Below are 25,964 nucleotides of genomic sequence, written 5' to 3' on the forward strand. Positions count from 1 at the left end.
AATGAAAGTTGTCTGTTATGAGAGAGAGAGATGGAGCGCGCTCAGAAGGTTAGCCCTTGTAGATGGGAGAAACCGCAGGTGGGATGGATGGAATTACATTTGGTCCCGTTAGTTTATTCTATAACAAGTGGATGAAAATTTAAATACTCGTGGCACAATTTTCAAACTGCTAAACGGTGCGTTTCGTACGAAAACTTTCTATATAAGAGTTGTTCTAAAATATTAGATTAATCCATTTTTTAAGTTTGTAATAACTAAAACTCAATTAATATTATCACCTTGTTTTGCATGAAACACCGCCAAATTGTTTGGTTGTGCTGCAAGTGCAACTGATGTAAACATCGATGAAAAAACCTAAAATGAAATTCAAATTTAAGGTTGAAAATTTTAAATATTAACTTATAAGGATAAGCATTAAAAAAAAAGATGAGGTTATAATGAGCGGGTTGGTTGCACGCATAACAGGTGTTTGATGAAATGCCTGTGAGGTATGAACTTGTTAAAAAATTGAGTTTCTGCTGCATCTCTGTGTCCGCATATAAGATGAGATCAAAACACCTTAATTCACAAAAAGGAGCATGATGCACTACAGTATACAGTATAGCAGCAGCAAGATCATGGCATCGCCGGCGGCTCGCCACTGGACACTGCCACCACCAGAGGCCCGTACTCCATCGCCTCGATCGCCCCCACCCTCCTGGCCACCTCCGCCATGGTCGGCCTCCTCCACGGCTCGTCGGCGGTGCAGTCGCGGGCGACGTCGAGCACCCGCGCCATCTGCTCCCGCTCCGCGCCGGACACCGGCAGGCAAGCGTCGAACACCTCGCCGCCACGCCCGCGCGCCGCCATCCACCGCACCCACCCGACGAGGCTCCCGCCGCCGCCGCGCTCGTCGTCACCCTCCGCCGTCACCTCCGCCGACGACCACGTCGGCGGCCGCCCCGTGAGCAGCTCCAGCATGACGACGCCGAAGCTGTACACGTCGCCCTTGGCGGTGCACCGCATCGCCAGCGCGTACTCCGGCGGGATGTAGCCGAGCGTGCCGGCGAGGACGGTGCTGACGTGGGTCTCGCACGCGCTGATGATCCGCGCGAGGCCGAAGTCGGACACCCGCGGCTGGAGGCCCTCGCCTAGGAGGACGTTGCTGGACTTGACGTCGCGGTGGATGACGTGCGGCACGAAGCCGTGGTGCAGGAACGCGAGCCCGCGGGCGGCGCCGCCGCAGATCGTGAGCCGCTCCGGCCACCCGAGCGCCGCGCCGCCGCCGCCGCGCAGCCGGTCCTCCAGGCTGCCGTGCTCCATGTACTCGTAGACGAGGAACCGCTCGTCGCCGGCGGCGCAGTAGCCGAGGAGGGGGACGAGGTTGGGGTGCCTCACCTTGCCGACGGTCTCCATCTCGGCGCGGAACTCGCGTTCGCCGCCCTGGAACCGGCGGCCGACGCCGTGGAGCCTCTTGACGGCGACCCTCCGGCCGCCGGGGAGCTCCGCCCTGTACACGGTGCCGAAGCCGCCGTCGCCGACGACGTGCATCCCGTCGAAATTCCCGGTGGCTCTCATGATCTCGTCCACGGTGACCCTCACAGGCGCGTGCTCGAACGTCGCGAGGTTGATGCTCGGTGGCTCCCTCTTCTTCATCCTCCTCCTCCCCAAAAGATTGTTACTCAAGGTTGTCTCATGGTCAGCCATGGCGTTGTCACCGGCAGGGACAAGGACAAACTGCCTCCTTCTCAACATCTTCCTCCGTCGTCTCAGATAAACCACCAGGATCACCACCAGCACAATGACAATGGCCGTTGCAATGCAACAAATGGTTGCTTCCAGTACATGGAACGGATGATCCGGCATCTTTCGATCGACACGGTTAGCGGCGCAAACCCCGCCTTCTTCAGCAGCACAATCTGCCAAGGTGAAAGTGCCACCGTCGCGGTTACCGGAGAAGTTTGCGAAGGTCAGGCCAAACATACCGCAGATACCACAAGGGATGGTGCCACTGAAATCATTGCTTGATAGGTCAAGATAGTACAAAGAAGTGACCCTTGCTATTGCTGATGGCAATCTTCCAGTGAGGCTGTTGTTGTGGAGATCAAGATAGGTCAGCTTTGTGAAGTTGGAGATCGATTCATCCAGGCTCCCTGAGAAATGGTTGCTGCTTGCATTGAAGAAGATCAGTGGGATTGGGGATTCTTTGTCCTCATGACAGGAAAATGGGATTTGTCCAGAGATGTTGTTGTCACTGACATCCAGGTGGTTTAGGCTCTCTTTGCAGAGTAGATCCAATGGAAGAGTGCCGGTAAGCGCGTTACCCGATAAGTCCAGCATTGTGATCTGGGGAAGAATGTTGCCAATGCCAGAAGGAATGGAGCCACTGAGTCTGTTGTTAGACAGAAGAAGGCCTTGGAGGCTTGCCAATGGTACAGGCCATGGAAGGACAGGTCCAACCAATGCATTGGAAGATAGATCAATGGTTGTTATGTTTCTCAGCTCAGCAAGTTCCACAGGTATAGTGCCACTTAACAAGTTGTCTTGCAGGTGTAGCTCTACCAGTATAGAACAATTGTTGATTGCTCTCGGGATGTGACCAGTCAATCTGTTCCGCGACAGATCAATCAATCCAATGTGTTGCACGTACTCCAATTCAGAATGGGACTCGCGCGAGAAAGCCACGCATAGCTCAGAAGGGATAGCGCCTGACAGCCGATTCCGGGACAGGACCAAGGTGTTGAGCTTTGTCAAGTGAGATATGGCCTTGGGGATGTGCCCTGTCAGATTGTTACAGCTCAAGTCCAATGTGACAAGGTTTCTGCAGTTGAAGAGCTGTATTGGAATGTCCTCAGATAGCATGTTGCCACTGAGAGACAGTGCTGTCAGATTCCTTAGAGCGCCGATCGATCGAGGGAGAGGTCCTTGCAAGTAGTTTCTGTCGATGCTCAACGATTGCAAGCTCAAGAGCTTACCAATGCTCTCTGTGATCATGCCAGTTAGCTGGTTATCACTGAGAGAGATGTCCAAGATGGTTGATGATTCCCATAACCTGTCAGGGATCATCCCTGTGAAATTGTTATGTGACAAATCAAGTGACACCAGTGGTAGCAAAGCTAAGTATTCTGGTATCTCTCCGTGGAGATGGTTATCTAGCAAGCTTAGCTCAGTAAGGTTCTTGCATCCCTTAAATGTCTCATCGATACTCCCGGTCAGATTGTTATCATTCAATCTAAGTATCTGCAGAAAGGTGCCTTGACATATCTTGGCAGGGATAGATCCTGACAGCCGGTTGGATTCTGCAGAGAAACTAACCAGATGTAATGGAAGACCCGGTAGAGGTCCGTCGAACATGTTCTGCGCAAGCGATATAGATGAAACATTACTCCAGTTCTGAATCCAATCAGGAATGTGGCCTGAGAGTCTGTTTCCTTCCACATCAAACAAGACAACGGCAACTAAATCTGCAAGTTCTTCAGGTATAGTGCCAGTGAAGTTATTGCCGGACAGAACTAGAGTAGTAAGCTTCTTGCAATTGCCGAGTTCTTTCGGTATGCTCCCAGTGAACCCTGCACTCTTCGCCATCAGCTGCCTCAGATTGCGTAGCTCACCAACAGATGCTGGAAGCTCACCACTGAAGCTGTTGAATGATATATAAAGCCCTTCCAAGATTTCGAGATTGCCGATCGACAAAGGGACGGTGTCCATGAGATTGCATTTGAGGAGATTGAGTACTTCAAGCTGCTTCAGATTACCAATCTCTTCTGGGATGCTTCCAGTTAACTCATTGTCTGATAGGATTAAACTTTGCAGATTTTTCAGTTGACAAAGCTCCTTGGGGATTGCCCCCACCAAACCATTTGACGATAAATCGAGCTTGACAAGGTTGACTAACGCTCTTATTCCCGGGAATATTGATCCGGTGAGATTGTTATTGTTTGCATCAAGGTACAAGAGCCGAGATAGATTACTGAAAGATGCCGGTATTGATCCACTAAATGCATTTGTGTGAATGTCGAGGTACTCCAGGTTCTTCAGACTGCCTAGCTCTGGAGGGAGGCCTCCAGAGAAGGAATTCGTGGATATGGATAGCACGGTGAGCTGCTGAAGGTGAGCAATGGCAGGGCTTAGTTGTCCAGAGAACATGTTGTTGTCAAGCACCATAACTTTCAGCATCTTCAAGTCAAATAATGAGGCAGGTAGAGGGCCACCAAGCTGATTATCACTCAAATCTAGGTGCTGGAGATGCTGCAGATTCACCATGGCTTCTGGAAGCTCACCGGAAAACCCGCACCCGCTTACATTGAGCCGAACGAGTGACTGGAATGCAATGATCTGTGATGGAAAATCGACGTAGAGTGGCGTAGATGACAGGTCTATGGCCACAACAGTAAGCCCCACGCATGATATACCTGACCAGTTGCATGGAGGAGTTTCTAGCTCAAACCAGTTGTGGAGGAAGCCTTTTCCAACAGCGATTGCTTTCCTCAGAGCAAATAAATTCTTGATATCGGATTCCGCCAAAGCAGTGATAGGGATGAAGCAGAGAAGTAGAGTGAACAAGCAAACGTGATACTGGAAAAAGGAAAGGGAGAGTTACAATGAAAGGCATCGTTATTCAGGTAACAAAATCAATAACAATACCAACAGCTGAAGGAAAGAATTATAACACTTGACTTATGTTCAAGGTTCTAATTTGCAAATGCTCAGCAATTACAGGTAGACTATGATACAGTGAATTTGAGATGCACTTGATAATGCAGCGCAAGGGATGTGTGGTTTTAACCCCAAAATCCCGTGTTCAATCCCCAACACGCTCACAATTTCTTATTTAATTGTTGGAGGAACGCCTCTCCCTCCAAATCTCGTTTTTTATGATACAGTGAATTTGATGTGTATGGTATAGGCATAGCTGATACTATGAATCTTATATTTTGAGATATAGTATTGTTTTCTACTCAAGGCTATGTATTTGGGGGCTGTCCAGCTTATACATATTTTTAGATAGAAGAATCTAGCTTATGCATATCTGCTCAACAAATGAAGTAAATGTAATAGCAAAGCTAAAGAAATGCAGTAAATATGTCTAATAAAAATTCAATATAAATATGAATAAACTAATGATATTTTCACATGCAAACTAACTAGATAAACAAAAAAAACATCATTGTTCAGGCAGCAGAGTTCTTGACAGCCCAGAACATCGACCCAATGCAATGAAGTGTCCAGGCAAACAGCTGAAAGAAAGAACTTAAACCAGGTACCTGTCGAACCATTGCTCGTTCTTCTTCTCAAAAACCGTGGCACCGTGCTAGTTATGCAGATCGCCCAACTTCAGTAATCTGAAATGGTAGTCTTTGAGAAATAAATCCTGCAACAAGAAAAAGGCAGCACCTGTCAGCTACTCAGTTTTCTGGAACCGTCGACTACATACAACTACAAGAAAATAAGAAATGATTAGCAAACAAGCCTAATATTTTCTTTGTCAATTTGTCAAGAGTGCCAACATTTCAAAAGCAGATGGCAACATATTCAAGAAAGAAAGGACCAATCCACACTTCAATCGACATCACACGGCACAAACTCAAAACCGCAAGTTAATATATTCAAGTCCCACAGAATAATCCTTTGTAAAACTAGTAAAATTATCCCAACTCCAGACGAAACAACTTTCAATTGCTGAAGAACTGAGACAAATGTTAAATTAAGTCTGTTTTTTTTTTCTGCTGTAAACTGTGACATTTCTTTTAATGGAAATGGAGGGTTAAGGCCCTTTGATCAAAAAAAAAGTTAAATTAATTACCAACATGAAACTTTCTACTAGAACAATAGTATTTTTGCAAGTCTCTTTTCCCTTTCCTATGTATAGCCTTTCTATCCACCGGGCACTGGCTGAAGCATATGTGTTCGTATCCCTGAGATTTATTTATCGCCCTTTGGTTTTACAAATTTTATCGGTTCCTAGACCCTCGTTGGCTTATAAGCAGCAACCAAATTTAAATCCCATGAGATATATAATTAATTTAAGGTTTTCGTAATTTTCCATTTTTAACTTTAGTTTTGGGCCGCTAAGAATCTATACTCCTTATAAAAGAGAGCAATGTTGCCACCTCACCAAGTTTTTTTTTATTTACCGACTACCCCATCATGTTTTCTTCCAATTACTCTACATGCTTTAATGTTATAAAATAATCCTTCTACATATGATTCTATCTTATTTCATCTAGAATGAAATTGTCCCAAAAACCTTAATTTGTTTTAATCCGTATAAAAGCATGATTATTTAGCTAGTAGAAATATAAGGTCCATACTCTATAGTCTATAGTTATTTATCGCCGCTTGTACACATGTCTTTGTCTTATAAGCCGCTACTCGCATTAAACGAGAGATATATTAAAAAACTACTAACCGAAACGTAATTACTTGTCCGATAGTAGAATTGACTTGCGCTTACTAATTACGTTTCGGATAGTAGTACAACTACTCCAACTTTAAAGTTTAATAAACTCCAAAACTGCACGCTTGTACTGCTATGGTCGTAGTAGAGCAAGTATAATAGTAGACTATAAGCCGGTTAAATATTGAGGTGGAGGAGAAAAGAGAGGAGAGAGAGGAGAAGCGGGCTATAAACTTACAGCCGGCTTAGACACAGGAACCAAGAAACTCTACGAGAGAGACATGTGAGCCCTGTATTAATTGTAAGGAGCTAACTATTATATGGGTAGGCTGAGAGAATGCTACACAGAACCTTATAACCAACAAGTCGGCTGTATTATTAGGCTTGCTCGTAGTAGAAGTAAATGTACGTGACCCGAGGCCGCACGACCGAATCGAAACCAATCAACCAAACGAGCGGGTCGGAATTCGGGGGAGAAAGAAATGGATCGTGCTTACCAAAACCGCGTCCCGGTCTCGCGGCGGCGCCGGCAGCCGGACGTAGCAGCCGCCGCCGCCTACCGCAGCAGGGGGATCCCGCGGCGCCTGCGTGGGCTCGCCGGAGCGGACGCGCAGGAACAGGACGACACAGATCGATGCGCGATTACGATCCGTACCTGATTTGGTTTGATCCCCCCACCCCCACCCCACAATGCGGTTGCCGGCGAACGGAGCACGAAGACCGGTGGCGCGGGCGGAGGCGTGAGGTGCAATCAACGCCGGCGAGGGCGAGCGGGAGGCGATCGAGAGCATGGGAGCCATGGCGATCGACGAGAGGGGAGGATTTATAGTGGGGAGAGGGAGAGAGAGATTTTGGGGGAAGCTTCCGGGGTTTTGCTTTTGCTGCTTGCGGTTGCAGCCACGCTTGCCTTCGTCTGCACTCTGCAGTGGTGTACTGCACTGCTGGCCGCTGCACTGTGCGGTGCCCTGTAGTAGCCTCTGCTATTCCGTTTCTCTCTGTTTTTTTTTTTACTGCAGTGAAATGGGATGCCATTTTTTGCTCTGCTAATGTTATCTGTTTTCTCTTGCCCACAAATGGTTGTATTTTATTTTTGGTACATCTTAACAATAGCACTAATATGTTGCTAAATTTGCAGGGCATTATAACTGGAGGGAGCTTACTTTCCTTACTTACCTCCATTGGGTGGAGCATGTCGACCCGATACAATCATAAGAATAAGAGGTAATTGTGTTCTTGTCCCTATTTACAACTGCAATTGTGATTTTACCCTTGTATTTTTAACTTTGTGATTTTACCCTCACTATTTTGAACTGAAGCTCAGGTATGCCCCTGTTCCGTCAGGAGGACTTTAATGGTGTTAACTGACAGGTAAAAGGACATCTATGCCCTTGCAGATTTGGCTTGTGAGGACTTTGTGTTTTGGCTGTGTTTCACGATTACAGTAGAAAACGGAGGTATGAACTTGCCCTGCATGCTTAATTATTTTAACAACGAAATCCAACTTTGTAACTACACAAGAAATGCGATTCTCCAGCATATGTTTAAAAAAAATCAAGGGATTTATTAATTAAGAAACACTATGGACTGAGGTATGAATTCAATGCCTCAATGCCTGACGTATGAACTTGCCCTGCATGTTTAATCATTTTAACAGTCAAGGGATTTATGAATATGCAAACAAGAAACACTACTCTCATCTCTTTCTTTCAACAACAGAATAGCTTTGTTGGTCCTGTCCAGTTTAGGAACCAACCAATAGTCCAAGGCAGTAAGAAAAATAAAAACTAAAGGGGGAGTGACAAAGAAGAAAAAGTAAAAGACAATAAAACTCAAATGTTCCTCTCCTCCTCTCCTTGCTGTTCTTCTCCTCCTTGTCACCATCATGCCTCAGGCGAGCTCCTCGCGGCCATGCTAATGGTGGCAAGGCAGCCTAGCTAGCTACGCATATGCAACAGTACGTATGTACTCGATCATCTGCTGTGCAGCGGTTCGGGTACTATAGCCGAGGCCGATGCCGACGAGCCCAGTGACCACCACGGCGGACGGCGACGGGCTAGCTCAGCTTGACATCGCCATTTGGCGCCGGCCCAGCCTGCTTCACCCCGCGCTCCTCCGCGACGACCGCGCGCTCCTCGCTCTCGCTTGCCCGCGTGTGCCGCCACCGCTCGCGAGGGTTAGGAATCGGGGACGGAGGAGTCAGCAGTGGCTTAGGTTGAAAGGTTTGGGATAGAGATGTCTTTTTACATTTTGCAAGTCAATTTCTTATTTTCTTAAACTCATTTAATCTGAGTCCACCTAACAGACGTTTAAACCAGGGGCAAACAGACCATTCAACGTCAAAAAGTGAGGGCAAAATCACAAAGTTTAAAAAGTAAGGGTAAAATCACAATTGCAAATGAAAGTAGGGGCAAGAATACAATTGCCCCTAAGAATAAAGTAGAAAATCCAGAAATGGTTTTTTCACTCCACTGCAAAGTTCTAATATTAGATGACTCCACCTTTAAAGAAAGCACCGGATAATAATATTGTCAAAAAGACAATCCATACCGACACCCAATTTTACTAAATACAGATTATCGTTGCCACGTGTCGCGTCTCGCTAATGCCGTCACTTTAACCTCATAACCATTAGCTTCGATAAATATATAGCCGAGTGAAAATAAGCAGACCCGTAATCCTAGAATCAACACCTATGCACCCTATCGCATCTTTGCTGATGCTTTTGATATCCCTAGCAGCTTGGATAAAAGGTGAGTTACCATGATGATATAGATTGGTAAAGGTAAAGTATATATAGTAAAGCCACGCACTGTAGATTTATTCTTGGACAAAACCATTTGGTGTTGTTAGAGTAACCACAATATGAGGATAAAATGGGTAATAAGCAATTAATGCTAGCTTCTTACCTGGTAAGATACATTGTGGTAGAGATGGTAGTTATAACCGAGTAGTATGCTTACTACTAGCAATAAACCATTAAAATATACTATTTGCTCGTGTATGCATAACAATCTTCTCAAGTAGCATTAAATGTGAACCCCATCTTAATTACCACTTCAGCACTAAACATTATGAAACCTGCTAATAACAACTATTGTCGGATATTGAGACCCACGTTACTATCAAGTTGGTAAATAAATATTGTGGTTACCCTTATATCTCGGACACGCCTTTCTCATTAATTGTCCAATAATATTCAATTAGAAAAGACAAACACATGGCATCATTGGTTTTATATTTATCCTTTTTCTATATGTCGAAGCGTATAATCATCTGTTAATAGTGCAGCATATCCACAATGTGTCGCGACATAAAACCGCCAATAACCTTCCATGCCATGACATCAATTATCTGCCCTTTATTTGGACACAACTAGTATTCATGGCTCGAATGTTTGACGTACATTGATAAATATGATTTTGCAAGCACCTTAAATAAACAAATTTCACAAGCACATGGCAAATGTGAACTCCAATTACATTTTCTTTATCCTAGTTATAACATATATTAGACTAAACAACAATTGATAATTTGATACAAAGTATACATGAGACAATAGGTTAACTTAGGATTTATTAAGTACTAGCTATACAAAACTATCCCCGCAAAAAAAAAGCTATACAAAACTAAAAAAATTAGATTAACATGATCTTTAAAAACAACTTTTTTATAAAAACATTTTATAAAACACACACCGTTTAACAATTTAAAAAACATGCACACGATAAACGAGGGAGGATGATGAGTTGAAAGCTTATGGGCAGAACACAGCCGAAGTTTCTGTAACAGCCGGAAGTTCCTATAACAAACCTCTCATAATTCGTTTAGGAAATTTTTAGATTCATTTTTTTTTCTGATGGAAGAAATTTTTAGATTCTAAAAGTAGCTGGTGGCAATTCATCATATTGTGAGAATCTAAACGAGGAAAAACAAGCCTTTTACTTTTCGTTGATTTTCTAGATTTTGTAACTTCTGTTTTTCGAAATCTGAACGAGAAACCAAATTATTCAGATAGAGATGTTTTTGATTCCGGAAGAATTTTGCTGCTCCCCAAAATAGTTCCTCGTTCTCTCCTCCATTTCCCGCCGCCGTAACGGCCTCTCACGCGCCCCTCACGTGACCGCCCTCTCCTCCTCCCCACCCCATGCTTCTTCCCTCCCAAAGCGAGAATCCTCCCAAACTTTTGAAAAACCCTAAACCCTCCTCGCGAATCCCCGTGGCTTCTCCGGCCGGCCGCTCGGGGAGATTCGATCCTCCCCCCCAACCGGTGGGTTCCTCCAATTCGCGGGCGGATTGCTCGGCCCGATCGGGAGACGGCCGGGGGCGCGCGGATCTGGGGGAGCGGCGGCGTCGGGAGCAAGCGCGCGAGCGCGGGGGGTTTTGGGAAAGTTCGAGAACGTTCCGGTTGGCGTCGTCGGCGATTTCGTGCGCGGATCGCTCGATTTGGTCTGGATTTCGTGGCGATCGGCGGCGGCGCTGGATTTTGGGGGGGAGGGGGCGCGCTGAGCCGCGGAGGCATCGGAATGGCGGCGGCGGCGCTGCCTCGCCTCCTCCTCGCCGCGGCGGTGCTGTGCGCCGCGTTCGCCCCCGTATCAGGGTTCACCGACCCCTCCGATGGTGAGTCTACTCAACCCCTAATCTGTAGCGATCGAGCAGTTACCGTTTGATGCCTCTACTCCGAGCTCGCGCGCTTGCTTGCGAGGGCTGGGTCTGTGCTGGTTTGACGGCGCAGCTAGCCATCGCGCGCACGCCGCACGCGTACTCGTGATTCGGTGATTGCGCGAGCATGAGTTTGCCCAGTGCGTGTGCAGTAGTTTGCACAGTCTCATGATGAATATCTATGCTTGCTCCCATTTGGTATTAGTGTTCGTGTTGGTTCTGATCTGATCCTGTCCACATCGATGTATGTGATTGTGTGCCACAACAAGAGTGTGCATGCTATTGTGACCGTATCGTAGTTACCTTTGTTCAATTCCTGCGTGTCATGCCGTCTTCATGTTTGTGTATGACTTCGCTGCCTTATGTTTAATTTTCTGTTGTTTCTGGTTGTTCTACAGCTTTAGGGCTTTGGGAATTATATCGAACATTGGATTCTCCATGGCAGCTTTCTGGGTGGACATCTCAGGGCGGTGACCCCTGTGGCCGCGGTGGTGAACAACGGCCATGGCATGGAGTCCTTTGCAGGGATTCGTCCATTGTCGCTTTGTAATTCTTCAGTTATTCTTAACTTCCTGATCAGTTTCACCTGCAACTTTGCAGGGATTATTAACTGAGTTGAATATTTTGCTCTTCTTTCACTCGTACACAGAAATATTAGTGGGCTAGGAGTTGGCGGGTGGCTTGGTCTGGAGCTGCTCAAGTTTTACTCTCTGAAAATACTGTGAGCTTTTGACCAGAAAGTTTGTGATAATCTGTTAGCATATCATGATTCTGCTGTTCTTAGTCCAGTCTTTAATTTCTTTGCTTCGCTGAATCATGACGACCGTAGGGATGTGAGCTTCAATAACATTGCTGGTGAAATCCCGCGCAATTTGCCCCCAAGTGTGGAATACCTGTATGTTCTCTTTGTATTTCGGTTATCCCCCTTTTGGCTGGGTTAAATATCAAATATGAACTATGGTTGACATAATCGCCATATGTTGTGCTCCTGTAGAAATTTCGCAGCCAACCAGTTTGAGGGGAGTATACCACCGTCACTACCATGGTTGCACACTCTGAAATATCTGTGAGTGCATTTTTGGCAATTGGAGCACTTCCTAATTTTCTATAGTGAACTCTGGTTGCAGAATCAAATAACTGGCCTGTAATTAATCTTTGCTGCAGGAACCTCAGCCACAATAAGCTCTCTGGAATAATTGGTGATGTTTTTGTCAACATGGAAAGCTTAGGAACAATGTAGTGCTCCCAGATTCTAATTTCTTTATCCTCTTGAATAAATGAATTATTTCTTGCACTGTAGCCTGCAACGACATGCGAATTCTTGCAGCCCAAACATTATTTAATATTTGCATGTACAAGAGAAGCTTCAGCCATGCTTAACTGCATACATTTGTGTTTCCTAGATTTCCCCCTCCATTATTGTGAATAACTGCATGTTTTCTTAGCCACCCCACAAAAATGCATGTTTCGTTGCACTCACATAAATCACATGGATCATTTGATACATAAGTTTTTACAGTCTGTTTGTTTCTATTTTTGCATTTATTTGCTTTATGGTTTCTTAAAAAACAATCTTCAAGGCTCAAGCTCATTTGACCTGTTAATATGGGCACACACTTTGATGCTAGAGTAGTTCCTTTGGACCTTCTTGCAATTCTACTATAATTCTCCATGCAAATTTAGCTATATATCTTCGAGTAATTCGATCTTTCACCCACTGTAGTCTGTACCTCATTTTTGTTCGTATTCAACTTCAGGGATTTATCATTCAACTCTTTCAGTGGTGACTTGCCAACGTCGTTTAGCTCATTGAAGAACCTTCATCACCTGTAAGAATGATGTGCGTTCTTAACGATTTCATGCACAAAAATATGCTAGAATATAAAAGGTTCATTTTGTTTTGGTTTTACAGTTATTTACAGCATAATGAGTTCACAGGATCTGTTATTTTGTTGGCAGACCTTCCATTATCATCCCTGTAAGAAATTCAACTGTATTTTATCCTTCTCTATATTTGTTTATTCTCATCCTTCCTGACAATTATCAACTGGTTGCAGCAACATTGAAAACAATAGCTTCAGTGGTTATGTGCCAGGAACTTTTGAGTCCATTCCTGAGTTGAGGTATTCGGTTCTGCTTAATAACCCACGTTTCTTTCCGTAGGATATTTATGCATACATGTTGCCTTGACTTCATATCTAGTTGAAATAAGTGGCTAATCTAACATTCCAGGATTGATGGGAACCAGTTTCAACCAGGTTTCAAACGTGCATCTCCCTCATTTACCAGGAGTGCTCATTCACCACCAACTCCACATCCACCTCCATCTTCACCTCCACCACCTATGTCCCCACCTCCACCAGCAGTTAAGGAAAATTTGAAACACAAGCCCGAACCTTTGAAGCCTTCCTTAAGCCATTCTTCTATGTACAACCATAATCAGCACAGGAAGTCACACTCTCGAGTGACAGCTGCTGCAATAGCTACTGTTACTGGTACAGCTTTTGTGCTCCTCATTGTTGGCTTGGTTCTGAAAAGCTGCACATACAGTCCTAAGAGCACCGCTAACAATGCCAAATCTCCACCTGCCAATGTGGAAAAAGGTAGCACTGGAACTTTATTAGTTTAAGCATAACCGGCTTATGCAATTGTAGTTGATGGCTAGACATATTCTATATATTCTTGTTCATCACTTAATATTCATCCTTATGTTAGGATCTGTATGTAATATCCAATCATGTATATATATACTTGTTCTCCATTCCTGCATGTTGCATTATTGGATAGACTTACATTCTTTCATATCACTGAAATTCATACATATCATTTTACAGTCCCTAAAGCAAATGAGGTCTTGTACTCTTGGAATTCTCTTATGAATGACTGTGAGGCTTCCTCTAGTGACGTCATTAAGCCTGAAAGAGCTATGAAAACAAAAGTTTGGGCCAAGACATCCAAAAACTTTCTAACTGCAAAACAGTTTCAAGCTGTTGACATCTTAGCAGCTACCAGGAACTTCAGTAAAGAATGCTTTATTGGTGAAGGTTTCACTGGCCAAGTTTACAGAGGTGATTTTCCTGGTGGCCAGGTATCATATTGTTAGTACCCTGTTGGAAAATACTATTGGTTTGTTACTTTAGAACAAGCTCTCGAATCTAATTTCTACTACGTGTTTCAGTGTCCTAATACTGAATTTTCCTTTAGTTGGTGTATTAAGTTTATTTACTACTACTTTTTGTTCATCAACTGGCCGTTTTCCTTTTCTTATCGGCAATAAAACTTGTCTTGCATCGTTGACATTTTTTTTCTCTTGATCTCTCGATAAGCTTTAAAATTCAATGCACGAGGAGGATGCAATTCCTAGTCTCATTGCAACTTCCCGAAATCAATATTAGAAAAAAATATGTGATTTATCAAATTTATCATTTGCTAAATAGTAAAGGCGCATATTTTTTCTACAGATTATTTTACATCTGTGTTTTATATGTATAACATGTATTTATCCTCGTACATGCAGCTCCTGGCTATCAAGAAGATCAACATGGTAGATCTGTCATTATCGGAACAAGATGAGCTCATAGACATGCTTGGGAAAATGTCCAATTTGAAGCACCCCAATATCTCTGCGCTTGTGGGCTACTGTGTCGAGTTTGGGCACTGTGCACTTCTATATGAATATGCAGAAAATGGCTCTCTTGATGATATTTTGTTTTCAGCAGCCACAAGGTCCAGGGCTTTGTCATGGAAAGCTCGGATGAAGATTGCTCTTGGAGTTGCCTATGCTTTGGAGTAAGTACATTTTTGTGGACTTAGATTCCTACCAAATCATCTAGCTGTTTGTTTTGTACTGCAGGGTATACACATCCTCATAGTGTTAATGGCTTTCTGTAAATTGTTCTGCTGAACTGATGTCAATTTTTAGACATATACTGGAAGCTTTCCTGAAATTTTGAAGCTTATGCAGATTCATGCATTCGACGTGCTCTCCTCCAGTTGTTCATGGAAATATTAAAGCGACAAATATTTTGCTCGATGCTCAGCTCATGCCCTACCTCAGCCACTGTGGATTAGCCAGGCTAAGCCAATTTGTCAGTGCCATAAGAACGGTCAGTGCTCACTAGTTTTCCATGTTATATTGGATAGTGTTCTTACTTCTGTACATAATCATTAGTGATGGTGATATAGTTAATGTTTTACTTGAACAATTCTAGGATCTAATTGTTGTCATGGATTGCCAATCTCTTGGAGTTCTTACTGCATACTTAACGATAAGGAATTTTAAGTTTAGACAGAGAAGGATGCATTGAGAAAAAACGATCCATAAAGTTAGCTTTTTAGGGAAAAGGGTTTGTCCTGTTGATGGTGAGGCTGTTTAACCTCCCCATCTGCTTGGGTTCAAGTCCTAAGACCAAGGCACCGGGCTGGTGCTTATGTCCTTTGGTGAACGCTATAGCTCTTGAACTATTTTCCAAAAGGAAGAAAGACTAAATTAATAATAAGCCAGTTTAGACCCATACTTTTGGAATTTTGTCACGATTGCTTACAGTTGCATCTCAACCAAAATCAAAGGTAGGTCGCTGGATAGACTCCTATACATTATAGTGTTATATCAAAACAAGCTACTCTCCCTTGAAATATTTGAAAGATGTATATGTGTGTGTCCCTACTAGGATCAACCGTGGTCCCTTCAGAAGTGGGTAGAAAAATCACACACATATTAAGGGGATACTGGTGTTTTTCAAAGTCAATGATATATCTTCTGTATAATCCGTTGACCGTTAACAGTTCCTCACCTGAAAAAACAGGACTCAGAAGCTCTCAACAGTGGTAAAGGCTATGTTGCACCTGAGCTTACTGACCCAGCAACAGATAGCATCAAGGCTGACATTTACAGTTTCGGTGTGATTTTGCTCGTGCTTTTGACTGGGCAGAAGGCCTTTGACAGGTATATGCTCACTTAATCTTGTACAGCTGTAGTCTGGTTCTCTAATGAAGTTCTTTTTCCTCTTCAGTTCAAGAAGGCAGAATGAGCAGTTTCTAGTTGATTGGGCATCTCCTCATCTCCATAACCTTGATTCTTTGGAAAGAATAACTGATCCAAGAATACATGCATCTATGCCACCTCAAGCTATCTCTACGTTAGGCAACATCATCTTACTCTGCATCAAGGTAACTGTCCGTTACCTTTTTCTGGTACACATTACTTAGTTGAACTATGCTACCTTGAGGATAGAAGCCAAGCTGCAAATTGAAACACCGCATGCACTACTCCTTAATGCTTAGACTCTGCTCCTAAATGGGAATTGAAGGGGATTATAGCTGAAAAATGTCTAATTACTGCGGTCCTAATGATTTATGAATTCATCGAATGAATTTCAGCACCCTATATTTGTGATCATTACTGGCTGTATTTCTTCCTTCAATGCAGAAATCACCAGAGCTCCGTCCGCCAATGACAGTCATAACAGACAAACTACTGAAGCTTGTCCAGTCGACAGGTCTTCAAAAGACCAGCACGACGACACAACACTTGGAGGTTGATGCTCAGGAACCCTCTTTCAAAACAACCAGACCGTATTTCGAGCCATCCTTTACAGGTACCTCACTCGATAACACACACTTCCATTTTTGTTCTTATATTCTTCATTTCGAAGCCTTATTTTCATTGCTCTAATTTAGTAAGTCAAAGTGCAACCGGAGGCTGCATCTCCCAGAGATAAAGCCCTTCCCTCCACCCCCCCAATTTCTGTACTCGAGGAGCGGTACTCAAGTATTTCAAGCGCCGCATCACTTTCTGCACACCCTGTCAGTTTCAAACGGAGAAACCCAAAGCTGCTGTGCTAAGTGGACTGCACAAGACTTGAAATTTTTCATGGTTGATCACTTGACCTCAGAGAACCGAGCGAAGTGGACTCTTTTACATCCAAGTCACGCGTGGCTAGATGTATTAGGAACCGTTTAACTCCACAAGTTTGGACTCAAATGAGCCGGCGTGAGCATGGAGATGCTGCTCGGAATGCTCTTTCTAGTGAACTCTAACAGGCAGGTCCAGCCTTATCTTCCCCTGACTAATCACTTTGTGCCTTTGTGGTCGGCTCCAATACCCTTATCTTTCCTAACCGTCTTGCATTCTAAAAAGATACGCATCCTGGCAGTGTCTCAGCTTAGCTGTATAGTTCGTTGTCTGGAACCCCGGGGGTAACGATGTTCGTTAGCCAGTGACCAATGAACTATAAACACGATGCCATGCTGGTCCTGATCAACTCACAATGCTGCTCGATTCAGTCACATGCATGACATGCCTGTTCTGCTGTGAGTAATTTTTCTTGGATGATATGTGCTGAATCCAGCAGATCCCATCCGTCCGCATGACATACTGCCAATTTCTAGAAAACTCAGCGAACTGAGCTTTAGTTCAATAACCTCTTTACTAATTTGTGGCATTCTAGTAACTCAAACACACTAGCAAATGCCTCTCCCGTGGCAGGCAGGCATACACGGGAGCTATTAGTGTTGGTACATGATCTTAGTGTACAAATCTTAACCATCTCCAATCTTGTCCCAAATGCAGCTAGCTATCTTAGCTAGCGAAACTCAGATGGAGATGCTGTTTGGGATGCCCCTCCCGGTGACCCCGGGCGTGGAGAACGGCTTGAGCAGCTCGTACGGCACGATGCCGGCGCCGCACCTGTTCCTGAGCTCCGGGTCGTTGTTCCGCTCGTCGACGATGCCCTCGATCTCCTTCATCCTCCCTGCGAACCTCTCGAACGCCGCCTTGACCCTCGGCTCCGCCAGCCACGCCGGCTCGGCGTGCTCCCCCATGTACTCCTCGTCGGGGGAGTGCGACGACAGGATGTCCAGCGTCGCCATGATCGTGATGGCCTGCATCTTGGACGGCATGGTGTCCAGCAGCACGTGCTCCGGCATCTCCATGAACTTCTTCATCTCCTCCTCCTTGTTCTCCTCCACCGGCATTTTCTTCCTCATCACCGTCGGCCGGTTCGGGAAGTAGCCGCCGTAGTGGTACTGCCCGAAGTTGACGGCGGCGTGGTGGCCGGAGGTCACCCACATGATGGTGGTCAAGACGCCGATGAGCCCGTCCCGGGTGTCCACCGCCGGCCACCACGGCTCGTCCTTCTTGTCGGCGTGCCCCTTGGTGCGCACCTCCTCCCACCACGCCCGCACCTCCTCGTCGCAGGCGACCTCCTCGTCGGACTTGTAGTAGAAGTCGATGTAATCCGACGCCCACTGCTTGATGGAGTTCCAGACCAGCAGCCCGTCGTTGGCGTACGGGTAGTCCTTGATGGTGAGCTCGAGCTCGCCGTCCTCCTGTCGAACGGCGAGCCCGCGGCGCACCAGGTCCTCGGGCAGGGCCTCGGCGTCGAAGCGCCACGTGGCGGCGTAGGCGACGGAGCTGAGCTCCATGGCGTACCTCCCGGGCCAGAAGGACTCCTCGATGATGCCGTCGGCATTGATGAGGCTCTCCCTGGCCAGGGCATTGATCTCCATGGTGTAGCGGAAGTGTGGGTGGAGGAGGCGGTGCACCGGGTGCATCCGGCTGAGCTGCCGGTTGGCGGCGATGATGTACGGCTCGACGCAGCAGTGGGTGCGGAGCCAGTGGCTGACGAGCTGGTGGTAGCCGGTGTCGTGGGAGAGGACGTGCGCCTTGGCGAGCTTCCACAGCCACGACGCCGTGGCGTCGGGCCCGTGGACGAAGGCGCGCCTCCACTGCGGCCTCGTTGGCGACTGCGGCCGCGCCAGCTCGATGGCGAGCGGCGACAGCGTGCCGGCGCCGGTGAGGAAGAACACCGTGCGGGAGCCGTAGAGCGTCGTCTCCGGCCGCTCGCGGACGCGGTGCACGTAGGGGAGGAACACGTCGTGGTAGTCCAGGATGAAGAGCCGCCGCTGCGCCATCGCCTCCTCCACCGTCACCGACTCCACGATCTGGCTCTCCAGCAACTCCTTCGTCAGCGCCGACTCCGGTGGCCCGTACACCTCCGGGTCCAGCTTGCTCACGATGGGAAACTCCTGCACACGTCGATCGATCGCCATTAATTAATTGGTGAGTTCGGTTTTCCTTAGTTGCTACTCACACCATTTGAGACTTTTTTCCTCAAAACTTTTAAAAACAGACATTCGTTCAATGTTAAGCAAAATAGAAAAAAAGGGATACCACTAGATTTGTCATCAATAATACTTTACGACTCGTATGTTTGTCTATTTGCACAAATATTTCTACAAATGAAAAATAGTCATACAAACTAGAAAAGCCAATAATGGCGCCATTTATTTAAAGCCATTTAAAACTTTTTAGCTAAATATTGAGAGGGAAATTATCTAGCGAAAGGGCTAATGTTTGCGCACTGCGAGCGGCCACACTTTATTTTCTGCTAAGTTTAATTATATAACTAAAGTTTATACACCTAAAATTTTTACCACAAAAGTTTATGTCCGATTTTAATTTGGATTCGAATTCAAATGTTTTTTTAATATATAAAATGAGTATGTATTAAAAGTTTCTACATATAAATTTTAAAACCTATGCATTGCATGGGCTATTTTTATGATTATATAAATACTAAATTTTTACCATATGGTTAATATATGGCTATTTTTCAATTAAAATATTTTTTGTATCATTTACAGCTTGTTAGTTATATATACATTTTTAAATTCTAAACTACATCAACATAATACTAAGTTGAGAGTTTAAGATGGGTATAACTTCATGCCATAAATTGAGGAAGAAGGGAATATGATGCTAACAAATGACAAATAGTCCTAGAAATTAGAAAAAGCAATAGTGTCATTTATTTAAAGCCATTAAAACCTTTTAGCTAAATATTGAGAGGGAAATTATCTAGCGAAAAGGGCTAATGTTTGCACACTGTGAACGGCCACACTTTCTTTTTTGTCACGCGATTTTTATTTTTTTGTTAAGTTTATATAACTAAAGTTTATACCCCTAAAATTTTTACACCAAAAGTTTATGCCAGATTTTAATTTAGATTCGAATTCAATTGTTTTTAATATAAAATAGTATGTATTATAAAAGTTTCTGCATATAAATTTTAGGAAACCTGTGCATTTAATTCATGGGCTACTTTTATGATTATATAAACATTAAAATTTTACCGTATGGTTAATATATGATTATTTTTAATTAAAAGAATTGTTTGTATCATTTACAACTTGTTAGTTATATATATATTTTTAAATTTCAAAACCACATCAGCAAAAAACTCAGTTGAGAGTTTAAGATGGGTATAACTTCATGCCATAAATTGAGGAAGGGAGTATGATGCTAACATATAGGATGCATATTTTCTTTTTATTATTGAATCCTTTTTCTGCTAAAGACACTAACATGTTTTTAAATACTGGAGTACGTGATTTTTAATATACCCATTATGGATCTTGGGTTCGATTCCTAGTCTCAGCCACCCAGCTTTTACCCAAATATTGTACTGTTTCATTTTTTTGTCATATAAAGTCTCTAACATGTTTTTTAAATACTACATAATTTTTAATACCCATTGTAAAAAATTTTCCATCTGCCACTGTACCCCTTGTTTATTTTTCTACTGCTATATATCTTTTCTCTCCTAAAGACATCAACATATGTATATTTTTTGAAATATTTATTAGTATAAAAATTCTGGGTTCGCCACTACACATTAAAGGATGACCAGGACGGGACGAGCGAAAATTCATTCTTTTTGGGGGATGACGTCATCGAAAAGTGACGTCGTCCTCAGGTGAATAGTGTATGTGGTTGGGAATGGCGGTGCTACCGTTAGGAGCTGGATGCAGATGGGGTTGACGCCAGCCAGCACCTGCCTCGCGAACTCCTCGTCTCTGAACCACGAGAACCTATCTCCTGCGCAATGCAAAGCCAAATCCAATTGATCCATTGCTTAATCAACATGTTACTACCTCGATAGCTTAATCAACATGTTACTACCTCGATATTTATATTTTAATATATGTCGTCGTTAAGTTTTTTTCAATATTTAACCAGTTGTCTTATTAAAAAAATTATATAATTATCATTTATTTTATTGTGACTTAATTAATCATCAAATATTCTTTAAGCATGACATAAATTTTTTCATATTTATAAAAAAGTTTGAATAAAACGAATGTTTAAATATTAGTTAAAAAGTCAGCGACGGTTATACATTAAAATACATTCGGAGGGAGTACTAATTAGTACTACCGATTAGCCTTTAATCATGGCACGTAATTAATTAATTATCACGTACGCTCGAACATCTCGGGGACGTCGAAGCGGAGGACGTGGTCGGTGGTGTCCTCGATCATGCGGACGAGGCGGGGGATGACGCCGCCGACGATGTTGGTGGAGGTGGAGGAGGAGGCCGCGGCGCCGCCGGCCGTGGCAGTGGCGGCGCCGGCGGCGGCGAGCTGCGCCGGCAGCGGGATGCCGACGCTGTAGAGGCCGTCGATGGCCGGGAAGTGCGGGAACCTCAGCTCCTGGTTCGCCAGCAGCGGCTCCAGCGCCGGCAGCATCGCGTGCAGCCCCGACCTCAGCGTCGTCGCGCTGAACGTCATCCCCTTCACGTCCGAGAACTGCTCGTCCCGAGGCACGTACACCGGCCCCCTCCTCTTCTCCGTCCGCGGATCTAATTAATTACATATACATTTAATCCATTAGCAGTGGCTGAGCCAGAAATTTTTTGAGCATGATTATGGAGATAAACATAGGCTCAGGTCTAAGCTGTCCTAGGTTTGTCTTCGATCATTATTACTCCCTTCGTTTTAAGTTATAAGGCGTTTTGATTTTGGTCAAAGTCAAACTGTTTTAACTTTGACCAAATTTGTAGAGAAAAGTAGTAATATTTTTAACCTAAGACAAATTTATTATGAAAATATATTTAATTATTGATTTGATGAAACTAATTTAATATTATAAATATTATTATATTTGTCTATAAACTTAGTCAAACTTAAAATAGTTTGACTTTGACAAAAGTTAAAATGTTTTATAACCTGAAACGGAGGGAATAGGTGATTAATTTGATGTGAAAATGATGTAAAATTTCTGGGAGGTGAGGTGGGGTTACCGATCTCGGTGTGGGGGCGGCCGGTGCGGCAGCGGCGAGGGTAGGGGTGTTCGTCGCCGCCGAGGACGGGGCGGAGGTGCTCGATCTTGAAGTCGGGGTCGCCGAGGTCGTTGTAGACGTCGTAGTCGTAGACGCGGTCGAAGAACTTGCGCTCGCCGGTGCCGTCGCCGCGCAGCGTCTCCAGCTCCTTCTTCCTCAGCGCCTCGATCCCCTTGGGCGTCTGCGCCGGCAGGTACGACTGCATCGATCCATGGCCGCGCTAGACGTCGTTGATATGATGCTTCCAAGTGTTCATGGATGGTGTGATGGTGAGATCGATCGATGTTTGTAGTACCTTGACGGTGAAGAAGATGCGGCGGTCGGGGTTGTCGAACTTGGAGTGGACCCAGGAGTTGCAGTCGAAGGTGACGGCGGAGGAGTCGTCGGCGCCGGTGACGAGGCAGATCTCCTTGACGAACATCTCGCGGTGGTGCTCGTTCTCCACCAGCACGGCGCCCACCGGCCCGAACGTCGCCGGCACGGCGAACTCCGCCTCGTACGTGTCCTGCTTCATCGTCCTGTGCGCGAACGCGCTCACCGTCTCCTTCTCCTTCCCCGTCCCTGCATGCATAGACATGGTGTTAATTACTACTACATGTGTTTGTCCATGCATCCATGGAGCTTCGGCTAAGCCATGGATATGTTGTGCTGCTCACTTGGGTCGAGCTCGGAGCTGACGAGCTCGAGGAGGAGCGTCTTGCCGATGAGGTCGGTGAGGTCGTCGATGCCGCGGGCGGCGTAGACGACGCCGATGGGCGGCTGCACGGTCACCGTGGCGGTCACCGTCAGCGTCCTGTCCACCGTCACGGCCGACGACACGCCGGCGGCCTGCTCGATGGTGCTGCACCTCGGCGCCGCGAGCCTACCGGCGCCCCTCCTCCCGGGCCCGGCGGCTCGCCGCTGCTGCAGCTGGCTGCTACAGCACGCCGCCGCGGGGGAGGAGGCCGGCGACGCCGCGAGGAGCGGCGAGCCGACGACGACGGTGCTCGCGTTCTTCGCCGCGGACAGCGCCAGCGGCTGGTTGGGGTGAATCATGGTGGCGAGCGATTGATCGGGCGGCGGCGCTCTTGCTCGACAGCGCGTCGCCCGCCGGCCGGACGCTCGTTGAACGATATGATTCGTTCTGATCTCCGGCGTCTGTGGTGTGGCGCCCTAGTTAATATATAGCTAGGCTAGGCTAGCTTGATTGATCGAGGGATTGGGACACGTGCGTGTATTGCCAATCACTCATCTCTCTCTCTTTCCCTCCCTGTGCACTTGCTGTTACATCTCCTATATGTTCTCCTGTGCCATAGAGCAGCTAAGCTAGAGCTAGCAGTGGCCTCTCACAAGATTATTTGCTACAGCTATTTCACACTGTAGGAAGACAAGCAAGTGTGTGCTCATCCCCGATTTAGCACATATATACGGTTTTTCCTCCTTCATGACATTTCCGAATAGCCATAAAACTAATTAAAAATCGAACAAGATGTATCAATTCTTGGTATATCACTCCAAACTTCCATATTTAGAGCACTGACTACGTACACTACATCCAAGTTCAAATTTGATCTTTGTTATTTGTTTTTAACTTGTATAGGTCGATTTTAAACTTCTATGTTTATGTAGTGGTACATAATCTATTGGTCTATCTTATCAAATTTCTTCACACGTAAAAATAAGAGGACATGACATCCCTTTCCTTGCTATCATATTTTGTTAGGCGTTATGAATTATGGTATATGGAAAACTAAATGGTTGAATTGGAAGTGGGTTACATTTTTCCACTGTGCCGAGAGTAAATGACATTCCCTAGATCTTTAGCCCATTTGCATTAGAGAATCTCCAAGTGCTACATATTGATTACGCTACCGTGCTATCATCCGCAAAAAATAACACTTCATGGTTTGTACAATATTTTGAGTCGATTTTCTTTGCCTGGGCAGTATTAATTATCGTACCAATACATATATCGGATATGTCCTACGTATGGAAAAAAAAACGACTCTTTGTATATTTTCACGAACGCGTAAAAAGATTACACGTTGATATATTAGAAAAAAAATATTTCAATTACAAAACGCAACTGCCTGGACAAGGGAGAGAAAAAAAAAATCAAAAACCGAAATATCTACTATAGGTACTACGCAAGCAAAGTTAAAACGTACTCCATCCGGAAAAAAAAAACTTCTCAGGATGAATTTGAAAAAAAAAATAATTCTTTCATGAAAGAATGGTGTAAAGTGTAGTCAGAAGACGTACTTCACGCAAGGTAAAACGTCGTTCCATACATACGATATTACCATGAACGTACTTCTCGCGACCCACCTTTTCGTCCACAGGAGTCAGGATGATTCCACATATATATACGTAGCTATCGTGATGAACAGGACACAAGCTAGGGAACATAAAATTCCAACAATATACAAAAAAAAGTACTCCCTTCCTTAAACAATATTGCTAATATTGCGTCGACGTTGATCACTAATTTCTTTTAAAATGGTTGAAATAAGAAAAAACTAATGCGTATGAAGCAAAAAAAAAACTTTTGTAATACGTAATCTTTTTTAGTATTTATAAATTTTTGCATTAAAAACAAGATTAAATTAATTTCAACTTTGTATATCACAAAACTATATATTTAAAAATTTGTATCACAAAAATTATGGATTTAACATAATTTTCATTTACAAAATAATAGATTTGTATTAGAAAATCACATAGATTTAACATCAGTTTTATCACAAACTAAACTTCTGCTATGGATATAAACTATAAAATGTATAGTTCTTAATATCCTCATAATCTGTAGATGCCTTAAATATGCAGATATGTGATAAATTTGACACTAAATATGTAGTTTTGGTTAAAAAAAACGCATATTTGTTTTGTGATAGTTTGGTCAAATCATCGTTTTATAAAGTTTACTCTAAAAACAAACATTAGAAATTAAAAGTCAGAATACCCGATATTTTTTTGTAAATTCGTGCCTATATATCGTTCACACAAATATGCATATATGGATTAGACCGGCCTGCTCTCCCCGTTACACGTCTCTATCTCAATAAACGGCTGGATATATATAGATGTAAAATTACCAGTGGAGTATGAATTGAAGCAGGGTCATTGCCAGAGAGACCGAGACTTGCCACACTACTACAGTCACAGATCGACAAGCGTGTGAATCGGCACGTACAAGTGTATGGCAAAATGGCCAATGCCAAATCTGAAGGTGACAAGACTGTACATATCCTTCTCTATCAGACTAGCTATCACTGTACATGTGTCTACGTCTAAGCTACCATTTTACCATGCGTTAAAAAAATTACTCTACTTGGCAAAATCGACAATGAAGGTGACTTGACTGTACATCCTTCTCTATCAGACTAGCCATGTCACTGTATGTGGGTATACCGTTTACCACATGCGTGTTAATAATATAATTACTTGGCAATCGATCGAGAGTGAATAATTAATATATATGACGAAGGTGACATGACTATGTATCCTTAATTCCCTATCACAAATTAAACTAGCTATATCACGTTAATAATTTACTCCAAGATTCTTTTTTTTTAAAAAAATTCACGTACTTATATTCGTAGGTGTATATCACATCCTATAGATTGCGTCACAGATATTTGTATATGTATGAATAATACTTATCTTCAATTAATCTTTGTGTAATAATAATGTACGTTGTTCCGCGGTTATAAATGGAACATGTTAATATTTTCATTTATGTGAAAAAATAGGGCTCATAAATCTCCGTTTAAGATTCATAGTATATAACACTATTTTCCGCCACTATAATTAACTACTCCCTC

The 25,964-nt window shown here is 44.2% G+C and overlaps 3 protein-coding genes across 4 annotated transcripts; 1 reads left to right on the forward strand and 2 right to left on the reverse strand.

Annotated features, from left to right (window-relative positions):
* Positions 1-484: 484 nt before the first annotated feature.
* On the reverse strand, positions 485-8,293 carry LOC4328601 (leucine-rich repeat receptor protein kinase MSL1-like). The gene is made up of 3 exons (NM_001409382.1): positions 6,874-8,293; positions 5,244-5,350; positions 485-4,554 (listed from the first exon to the last, which is right to left on the reverse strand). Exons 2-3 carry the CDS (start codon positions 5,253-5,255, stop codon positions 616-618), a joined length of 3,951 nt encoding a protein of 1,316 aa, NP_001396311.1. The 5' UTR covers positions 5,256-5,350; positions 6,874-8,293; the 3' UTR covers positions 485-615.
* Positions 8,294-10,520: 2,227 nt separating this feature from the next.
* Positions 10,521-18,201, forward strand: LOC4328602 (protein STRUBBELIG-RECEPTOR FAMILY 8). Of its 2 annotated transcripts, XM_015771292.3 has the most exons (17): positions 10,521-10,993; positions 11,434-11,581; positions 11,685-11,756; positions 11,865-11,930; positions 12,030-12,101; positions 12,200-12,271; positions 12,793-12,864; positions 12,948-13,013; positions 13,093-13,158; positions 13,268-13,638; positions 13,870-14,123; positions 14,553-14,824; positions 15,000-15,141; positions 15,841-15,980; positions 16,048-16,204; positions 16,464-16,632; positions 16,715-18,201. In XM_015771292.3, exons 1-17 carry the CDS (start codon positions 10,900-10,902, stop codon positions 16,753-16,755), a joined length of 2,274 nt encoding a protein of 757 aa, XP_015626778.1. In that variant the 5' UTR covers positions 10,521-10,899; the 3' UTR covers positions 16,756-18,201. The 2 variants fall into 2 exon arrangements, with proteins under 2 accessions (XP_015626778.1, XP_015626776.1); XM_015771290.3 differs by having other exon boundaries at positions 16,464-18,201.
* Positions 17,419-23,565, reverse strand: LOC4328603 (lipoxygenase 2.3, chloroplastic). The gene is made up of 6 exons (XM_015771289.3): positions 22,815-23,565; positions 22,454-22,719; positions 22,120-22,357; positions 21,301-21,678; positions 20,830-20,915; positions 17,419-19,063 (listed from the first exon to the last, which is right to left on the reverse strand). The coding sequence occupies exons 1-6, from the start codon at positions 23,191-23,193 to the stop codon at positions 17,630-17,632; spliced, it is 2,781 nt and encodes a 926-aa protein (XP_015626775.1). The 5' UTR covers positions 23,194-23,565; the 3' UTR covers positions 17,419-17,629.
* Positions 23,566-25,964: the final 2,399 nt, after the last annotated feature.

Source organism: Oryza sativa, chromosome 2 (assembly GCF_034140825.1).
Source record: "Oryza sativa Japonica Group chromosome 2, ASM3414082v1".
Taxonomy (NCBI): Eukaryota; Viridiplantae; Streptophyta; class Magnoliopsida; order Poales; family Poaceae; genus Oryza; species Oryza sativa.

Bases quoted from the DNA above. Each gene is read 5' to 3' on its own strand.
- LOC4328602 (XM_015771290.3), top strand. From the start codon at position 10,900: ATGGCGGCGGCGGCGCTGCCTCGCCTCCTCCTCGCCGCGGCGGTGCTG. The intron at 12,272-12,792 runs GTAGTGCTCCCA...ATTCAACTTCAG, and splicing joins ATGGAAAGCTTAGGAACAAT to GGATTTATCATTCAACTCTT. The intron at 13,014-13,092 runs GTAAGAAATTCA...AACTGGTTGCAG, and splicing joins GACCTTCCATTATCATCCCT to CAACATTGAAAACAATAGCT.
- LOC4328603 (XM_015771289.3), bottom strand. From the start codon at position 23,193: ATGATTCACCCCAACCAGCCGCTGGCGCTGTCCGCGGCGAAGAACGCG. The intron at 20,916-21,300 runs GTACGTGATAAT...TGCATTGCGCAG, and splicing joins CGTCCCCGAGATGTTCGAGC to GAGATAGGTTCTCGTGGTTC. The intron at 19,064-20,829 runs GTAGCACCGCCA...CGACGTGTGCAG, and splicing joins TCTGCATCCAGCTCCTAACG to GAGTTTCCCATCGTGAGCAA.